We start from the raw sequence: 9,237 nt of genomic DNA on the forward strand, positions 1-9,237 counted from the left end.
TAAGACCAACGACCATGATGTAATGAAGATAGGCGAGCTGAGTCAGAGTCCGATCAATCGTGTTCTACGAGACCAGATCTAGAACAAACTAAGCAAATCAATCCGATCTTATCCCATAATCTGGGCATTGAATCGGGTGCCATGGGATCTGGTTTTTTCTTATTTTTAAGTTAGAAAATAAAAATTAATGCAAATTTATTAATTAAAAAATAAATAAAAACTGTTAAAACCCAACAAATATTGACAAAAAATTTAAGTACTTACTTTATTAGTATTGCTTTTTATTCGGTTAGTTTCGTTAAATTGAATCGTCAAGGGGTTATGATTTAATTTTCTCCGCTAATAATGGCTCCGGCAAGAAATATGAAATAGATTCAAATTTTTTATACCCAGAACTTGGCACTTGGCAGGGCGGCCGGCTGCCGATTCTTGAACTGGTTTTCGGGCCATCCTGACCCGAAATCCGATCTTGCTGTTGCGTACGGGCAACCGGTTCGTGGCATGAAGGTGATTAGGAGATTTCGAAAGGGTAATCTGGGGAAAACGAAGCGCTTGCGCTCTTATTTATGCGCCACCTTGGTGCTAGACCAAATCATTTTCTCTTTCTGTCTTTCACTTTCGTTATTCGCTTCCTCTCGTTCCTAAGCTTTCTTCCCCTCAGAAGACGAGCATGGCCGCCAAGAAAAACCATCCCGTCTTCCTTCTTCTGCGCCTGCTGCTGCTCTCAATCATATCGATGAAGGTGGCAATGGCGGAAGTGGTGACCCCGCCGCTGCTGCCGTACAAGAACCCAACCCTCCCCGTCGAAGCACGCGTCAACGACCTCCTCTCCCGGATGACTCTCGCTGAGAAGATCGGCCAGATGACGCAGATTGACCGCTCCGTCGCCTCACCCGCTGTTCTCCGCTCCCAGTTCATCGGTTCTCTCTCTCTCTCTCTCTCTCTTTGCCTCTCGCTGAGGGATGAAGATCGTGTCAGAAAAATGGATGATGATCTTTCTTGTGCTTTCTTTTTGTTCAGGGAGCGTTCTGAACGGAGGAGGGAGCAACCCGGCAGAGGATGCCACGCCGGAGATGTGGGCGGATATGATCGACGGCTTCCAGGAGTCTGCGATGGACACGCGACTGGGGATCCCTGTCATCTACGGCACCGACGCCGTCCACGGCCATAACAACGTCGTCGGAGCTACCGTCTTCCCTCACAACGTTGGCCTCGGCGCGGCAAGGTGAGGCGCGGGAAAAAGAATCCGAAACGGACTATTTCCGTTATTGTCCCTGGCCATATAAAATATTATCGACGAAGCTGTTCATGTCGTCGAACTAACTAAGGGCATCCTCGTAATTGTGATGCTTTTTCTTCTCTTCACAGGGATAAAGACCTCATGAGGAGGATAGGGATCGCAACGGCGCTTGAGCTCCGGGCAACCGGAATCCCGTACACATTTGCTCCTTGTCTTGCGGTAAGAAACTAAGAAATTCTCTCTTCTTTCTTCTGATATCTGTCCCTTTAGATTTCAAGAAAGAAACTAAATTAGTTCACAAGCTTTCGGTTCTTTGCTTGAAAATGTGCCCATGATTAACAACGCCTTGTAAAAACGAGTGGCCCCTTTTATTTGTTACCGCCTGTGACGTTTTTACTCCAGAAATCTGCTCCACTTCTCGCAATTCTGAAATTTTTCTGCAGCATGCTTGTTCTGTTCTTTTCATTTTGATCTTTATATCTTTTTCCTTGCCTCTTACTTTCTTAAGTCAGCTTAAGGCTTAGGAAATCCTGACCTCTGACTTCCACGTTTGGTTGTAGCACTTATTAACTGAAAGGAATTGGAAAGGTCATAGGAAATCCTGACCTCTGACTTCCACGTTTGGTTGTAGCACTTATTAACTCAAAGGGAAGTATGCCCCTTTTAGAAGATCCTTGCTTTGGTTTCCCTCAATATGCCAGACATTTTTAGTTGATCATTCCAATCCGGTCTCCGAAAGGGTTTTTTTGTTCTCTCTTGAGTCTTGAGAGCTTATAGTTGCGGCCCCCATCCATGAGAAGGCTGCTTCTTGTGAGAGGAGATTTGTTCCCTTACTAGACAAACGAGGCGCTTACGCATTGGACGATTGGAACCATAGCGCCTCCTCCTATGTTTACGAACCTACAAGTTATTCTTAAAATAAAAGCCATAAAAAGTGACTCGTCATTTCAATAGCGCCTAGATTGTTGCAAGTCTCAAGCCAGGAATGATCATGAGGCTGGACAGAGAGGAGGGGTCAACCTAAAGAGTTTTACATGCTAAAAGCCTGTCAATATACATAAATAAAAACAATTATCCTCCATTTCTTTCAATCTTCAGTTAAATGCTGGCAATCCAGAATATTGTTCCATACACATATTTGCATGGTTCACGCGCTAGCAGAGCTACTTGTGGGCTGTGCCCACACCAGTTCGGTGTAATTTGGACTGAGGTCCGGCCATATGTGGTGCCTGTGTCTATCTCGATAATAAACATGGAGTCTGTCTATTTCATGTGAAGACTCTCGAATTTCATCTAAAACGGTGTTGATTTCCGCTAAAACAGAAGCTTCACGGATAAATGATTGGCCCAAATGGCATTAAAATTAGAGTGTGTGTGGCGTCCGCCGGCAACGAGTTCAGCTAATGTTTGTTTTCTCGTGCTGGCTGAAATAATGTAGACACTGCCACTAGGTAAGAATATGGAAACTTTGGTTTTTTCTGCAACATGTTTTTAAATGGACCCTACATTTGGCCCCAGGTTTTCTTGGCTCCCTGCAGAGAGCGAACCTGTTTATATGCGCGTGCACAAAATAATTCTCCATAGCTCCTTCCTCCCACAGGAGAGCCAATCCGAGGGGCCCTTGGGGACACTTAGCCCATCCTTTTCTGCTGACTAGAAGGACCCCTTAATTCCTTTGATACATCCAGATGTGTGTAAATTTCTCAAAAGGCCCCTGGTTGACCGGATTGTTTTTTATTGTTGGTTTGTGCCTTGTAGGTGTGCAGGGACCCGAGATGGGGACGGTGCTACGAAAGCTACAGTGAAGATACGGAGGTAGTGAGGAGTATGGCGGAGATCATAATTGGTCTTCAAGGCTCTCCACCATCTGGCCACCCCAGAGGATACCCTTTCATAGCTCAAGGAGGGTAATGTTGATCTATCCCTAGCCTTCTCGACGTTGTTGTCGGTGGTTCTCATGGCTTGGCTTGGACAAAGTTAACCAGGAGGGGCTTTTAGGACCATGCCTACGGCAACCGGGTCGAATAGGATGAGATCGTCTTTTTTTCTCCATTAGGCAAGTGGCATTAGAGGGCCCAATGAAAAAAAGTTAATATCCGATTAATAGATCACATCAGATTTGGATTTAAGAAATGACATTTGATCGGATTTAGATTTGATCGTTTGATCAAATTCGAATTTCGATTCGAATCAGATTTATTTTTAAATAAGTTTCTATATTCAATGCTTTTACATTTTGAACGGCTAGATTCGGTTCAAAATTTGGGTCCCATTTCAAATGTAAATGTAAAAATTGGATTCAGATTTGGATATAACTTTTCAATCTTCTTATTTGAATCCGAATTCGAATTTGAACATCTGAATAACCAAACCGAGAGTCTATCTGATTTGAATCTTACCCATTGGCATTCTTATAAGAAAATTCATGAAATTCAGCTGATTCCATAAATTCATTGTCATCTTGAAAACAAAGTGCAGCCCCTGGGTCCCTCCCCATATTGTTGAACCCGGTCAGGAAATTTTCTGATTTTTCCCGTGAATCATACGTAGAAAGTTTTAGGGCCTGACTTTTGCAGCTCAAGATAATGAAAAATGTTGAGGTGGAAAAGAAATTCAATACTTTTCCAGCACTAAAGGAAACCAATATCAAAGTTTGCTGTCAAGCTTATGTTTGTATGGACAATTGTTGACACAGAACCACACAAATTGCTTGTTTATATGTTAGTGTCTCATAGCCATTTGCGTACTTATTTTCTTATTTACATATTGGTGTCCCTTAATTTGAAAGGACGGCCTTTCACACAGATATTTATATCTTCACAAGTGCTACTAAAGGAAGTGTGGGTATGCAGCCTCACACGCTTTTCACCCTTTTTCTAACGCAACCATGAAAATCACTTGAGATGGTAGGGTTCAATTTTCTCTTCTGTCCTGACAAAGGAGCCGGTCCTTGAACTCAATTCAAGGAGAACCGGTTTCCTTCCCACATGATGAAAGAAAAGGCCAAGGGACTTTGGATCTAAAAAAACAGGTCCCGCCCCATAAAGAAGAGAATAAAATGTGCATTCATAAGCGAGTGAGACGATGGCAGTTGCATACCGATAAGACTAGTCCTTAGTCTCTCTGTTGCAACCTAGCTCCCTACCTACAACGCTCCATGGTTCTTTTATGCATAATTGGGAAGTTTTCATTTCTTTATGGGGACGAAAGATCTGCTATTCCACCATCTCTCTCCGCCGTCCAATTAGTTACGTTACTGTCGGCAGGATCTGCTGACGAATAGAAAGAGGTCAAAACTTTTTGCCGGTAGACAAGACCTTTCGAGCAGCGTTGTAGTGTGTTCGGGGCCCAATACCTACTGAACAGTTCCACCCTTTACAAGCCAACCCGTGAACATCACACGATCGTGTGTGTGACGTGCATTTTCATCTTTTCAGAAAAGACAATTTTCTAATTTGTCTTTACAGATATTCTTGTTTTTCCCATGATAGTTCAATTATTTCAGCCTCCAAACCCAAGGCTCTGGGGCCTTTTGTGTCATTTTTTCTTTTCCTTGAGAGTCTATGGTCATTATTATTTAATATTCTATTATAGTTGGTAAGCTTGATGAATTAGTAAATGTATGGTTGTCAGAATGTAACATTCTAATTACGTACTTTTTCATGCAATCCTGGCTTGCGGACAGGAGTTTCTAGTATTTAAAGGTCACCTTGTAATCATGAAGTTCCACTGTTTCGAGGTTTTCGCTTTTCAGGAACAAAAATGAAATGATACATATAGTATATGTTTATAAATGCTAATGTTATTTAATCATATTTTTAATTATTTTTAGTTTTTGTTGAATGCAATTTTGATGTTAAAAGAATAATTTCTTTATTAAAAATGAAAAGCACCTGTATCGCCTCTGGCGTTCGTTTGAATGCCAGCCACATGATGAACCTGGACTACTCAAAATGGAAATGAGTTCCTAAGAGTTAAAAACAGAACCTCGGCTTAGTTCAGAGATTAATCTTCAGATAAAATTTGATTCTTTCTTACCATAAGACAACAGTCTAGTTTGAGGGTGAAACTTTCCAAAAGAAAGACAAACATGCAGTGCAGCCTGCAGGATGGACCTTAGCATGCAGGCTTTCTTCAAAATCATATACTGTCTAGATATTAAACACAGGCTATTCTTCACGAAATGAAGCGCTCACGGTGGAAGGATTTTATTGTTTCTGTTGGGGAGCAGCAACAGCGTGGCGGCGTGTGCTAAGCATTTCACCGGCGACGGTGGGACGGTGAGGGGCATCAACGAGAACAATACGATAGCAAGCTACCCGGAGCTCTTTCACGTTCACATCAAGCCGTACCTCGATGCCGTCGCCATGGGTGTCTCCACGGTCATGGTCTCCTATTCGAGCTGGAACGGCGTCAAGATGCACGCCAATCCCTACCTCCTCACCAGGGTCCTCAAACAAGAAATAGGCTTCCAGGTTCTCTCTCTCTCTCTCTCTCTCTCTCTCTCTCTCATTGTACATGTTGCTTTGACATCTTTGATTGTAAAATTTCGAGTACGGTTTTTATTTTTGTGGATTAGAACTGTATATTTTAATTGCTGATGACTTAATTTTTTAAATCTTATACGATCAGAGTTAAAAGCAAACAATCTGTTTAGGCTAAACTATTATTTTTTCAAAACTTGGTAAGGGGCCATACGGGTGTTTTTTTTAGGTAGCATTTGGATGACACTTTTTGCGAACACTGTTTTGTGAAAACCATGTTTTGCCAAAAAGGATTTTTAAGCAATTTCCGAAAACTGGTTTTGGCATTTATGTGGCATGTCAAAAACTTAATTTTTTCGAAAGGCCGCTCTTCGTTAAAAATGAGTTTTTGACAAAAATGAGTTTTTCAGAAGCCCATTTTTTAGATTACCCAAACAACCCTAAAGCTGCACCCAGTCTTGGGTTGTCATCCAAACAGCCCTAAAATGGTTTTTTCAATGGCATGTTTAAATTAGATTCTTTCTGCATTCAAACACCGTTTGTCACCTACTGAACACGTGATGCACGCCGCATCGAACCACATAAAGCTTATAATTCTTGTGATGAGTTTAGTTTGTTCCAGCTTGAGTTGGCTTGAGCTTGGCTCCGATGAAAACCGCTGAGCTCAATCTCGAGCCAAGCTTGAACTCGTATGTAGCTTCTCAATGAAAGTTCGAACTTGGCTTGAGCTAGGCTAGGCTCAGCTGAAGTCAGCCTGAAACAAAAATATTTTTTGTATTTTTATGTAGACGAGTAAACTCATACATATCCTCCAGTGTGTTACAGTGATTTTTAATTAGTACCGGTATGTTGCTTATGGAGAGCCTAACCGACTTAAATGAGATTGAGTCTGGGTTGCTCAAAGCCCTGAGTTCGTTAGCTAATAGTGTCTCGCCTGTATGCTTGAACTCTTTCTACAAGTCAGGCTCCGGCCTACCCCTTTGTTACGCCCTTGCTGATGACTATAAGCTCCACCTTTTTTTTTTAAAGGTGAACTTAGCATGTTTTCTTTTCTTTACAACTCATCTTTTTTTTTTTGTGATGTATTTGATATCTAAAAGCTTTTTGAAACCATTTTGGGATGTTTTTGCCATCTAAAAGCTATCATTTTAAACAACATTGTTCTTGCATACGTTTAGTCCATATAAGATTCACTTTATTTTTGGCAAATGTTTAAAAAAAAAAAAGTGCACCTGGCCACCAAACGGCTCCTTTAGTGTAAAATTATAAAAGTAAGGTTTTATGAGGATTATTACTGAATCCAAATGCTGTTGGTGCTGCGTTGACATCTACTTTTCATCTGCAATCACCTTGTAATAAATGTTTCCATCGGGAGCAGGGGTTTCTGATCTCCGACTGGGAGGGCGTTGATCGGATAACCAGCCCACCAGGTCGGGACTACAAGACCAGTGTCCTAGCAGCCATCATCGCCGGGATCGACATGATTATGGTTCCTTACGACTATGTGCGCTTCATAGGAGATGTCACCGATCTGGTGGCTGAGGGCCGAATCCCAATGAGCCGCATCGACGACGCAGTCAGCCGGATACTCAGGGTCAAGTTCGTTGCCGGTTTGTTTGAACAGCCCCGGGCGAATCGAACCCTCTTGAACCAAGTCGGGCACAAGGTAAGCACCAGAGGATCCCGCTTCCCTATTGGAAATTCAGCAAGGAAATGCAGTGACGTCCTTAATTGATCTTGGAAATGTATCATGCAGGACCACCGGGAGCTGGCTAGGGAGGCAGTAAGGAAGAGCCTGGTTCTGCTGAAGAACGGGAAGAACAAGCCCATGCTGCCCCTTAGCAGGAAAGCACCAAGGATTCTGGTTGCGGGGACGCACGCCCACGACGTCGGTTATCAGTGTGGTGGATGGACGGTCTCCTGGCAGGGCGGCAGCGGCAACACCACCAGCGGTAATTAAGCCCCTTCCTCTGACCTGTTATGAGTTTGGTCCTGGTTCCTTTTAAGCTCTCATCTCGCTGCCATTTTCCCTGTCTCAGGGACGACCATCTTGGAAGGTATAAAGGAAGCGGTAAGCAAGCGGACGGAAGTGGTCTACGAGCAACGGCCGAATGAAGCCTTCTTCAGGAACGCCAAGAACTTCTCCTACGCCATCGTGGTGGTAGGGGAGCTCCCCTATGCCGAGACGGACGGCGACGATCCCAACCTGGTGCTGCCGCTCGGTGGCGACAAGATCATCGAAGACGTTTGCTCGAGAATTCGGTGCCTCGTGATCTTGATCTCCGGGCGGCCCCTCGTCGTGGAGCCGTACTTGGACTCCATCGACGCGCTGGTGGCCGCTTGGCTACCCGGCAGCGAGGCAGGACCAGGTATAGCGGACGTCATCTTCGGTAAGTACGACTTCCAGGGGAAACTGCCCAGAACGTGGTTCCGTCGGGTCGATCAGCTGCCCATGAACGTGGACGACGCGCACTACGACCCGCTCTTCCCCTTCGGCTTCGGCCTCAGAATGAAGGTCCGGTCACGGCACCCTTCCCCCGACGGCATCTCCTTTTCTTCTACAGCAGCGTCGTCTTCTTCTTTCTTTCCTTCTTATTGATATGGTAACCGTCGTTTGTAAAGGTCATTTTTTCTGGGCTCCTTGTGCCAATCGTTGCATAAATGTGGCCCATTTGTTTGTGGCTGCTTCGCGCTGTGGACAAAATTTGTTACGAGTCGGGAGATAATGATGTGTACTTACTAGTTATGGTAATGTGTCTTATATGCTCTAGTTACCAGAGCAGACGTATACTGCCTGCTATTTGTATCGCATATTTTGAAGCTAAAGATTGGAGAGGGGTTTACTACACGTGGCCTGGATGCAGGTTTGTAATCCAGGCCCCAACGCCACGTGAACCATCTTTTTCATTGCTTTTTTTCATGGTGATCAGAGCATATACAAACAGCGGGGTTTTATTTTCCTTATTAATCAATGGCCTCCACTCCATCAGGTAACATCCACATTGAATATTTCCAACTTAGTTTCATTGAACTTAAACCTAACATCCACATTGAATATTTCCAATGGCCTCCACTCCATCAGGTAACATCCACATTGAATATTTCCAACTTAGTTTCATTGAACTTAAACCTAATTGAATATTTCCAACTTTGTTTCATTGAACTTAAACCGCTCCAGTTTTCTACATTGGAAGACACAAGTCCTGGCGTTGGTAGAAAGTTTTGCAGGATAGCTTCTACCCATGCGGCCTATTATGGAAATCGAGGTTCCTACAATAAGAACTAAGAAGAAAAACAATTATATATTACAAAATTAATCCCACAGTGAGGACCTTCACTCAAGATAAAACTCATCAAATGAACTGCAAGATGCTGTGCCTAAATCTGATGATGGTGTTCAAAAAACTGAAACTGGGGTTACGGAAAAATTTACGGACGATTGAAGTTGAATTTCATGCCAAGTTTGTGGCAAGAAGAACCATTCAGCTGCTGCATATTATCACTGTTACTATG

General features: G+C 43.4%; 1 protein-coding gene across 1 annotated transcript; it reads left to right on the plus strand.

The window, feature by feature from the left end:
- The first annotated feature begins 617 nt into the window (after positions 1 to 617).
- Positions 618 to 8,641, plus strand: LOC116259709 (uncharacterized). The gene is made up of 8 exons (XM_031637617.2): positions 618 to 920; positions 1,021 to 1,225; positions 1,369 to 1,459; positions 2,999 to 3,147; positions 5,472 to 5,715; positions 7,103 to 7,390; positions 7,481 to 7,676; positions 7,764 to 8,641. The coding sequence occupies exons 1-8, from the start codon at positions 671 to 673 to the stop codon at positions 8,321 to 8,323; spliced, it is 1,983 nt and encodes a 660-aa protein (XP_031493477.1). The 5' UTR covers positions 618 to 670; the 3' UTR covers positions 8,324 to 8,641.
- The last annotated feature ends 596 nt before the right edge of the window (positions 8,642 to 9,237 follow it).

Source organism: Nymphaea colorata, chromosome 8 (assembly GCF_008831285.2).
Source record: "Nymphaea colorata isolate Beijing-Zhang1983 chromosome 8, ASM883128v2, whole genome shotgun sequence".
Classification (NCBI taxonomy): domain Eukaryota; kingdom Viridiplantae; phylum Streptophyta; class Magnoliopsida; order Nymphaeales; family Nymphaeaceae; genus Nymphaea; species Nymphaea colorata.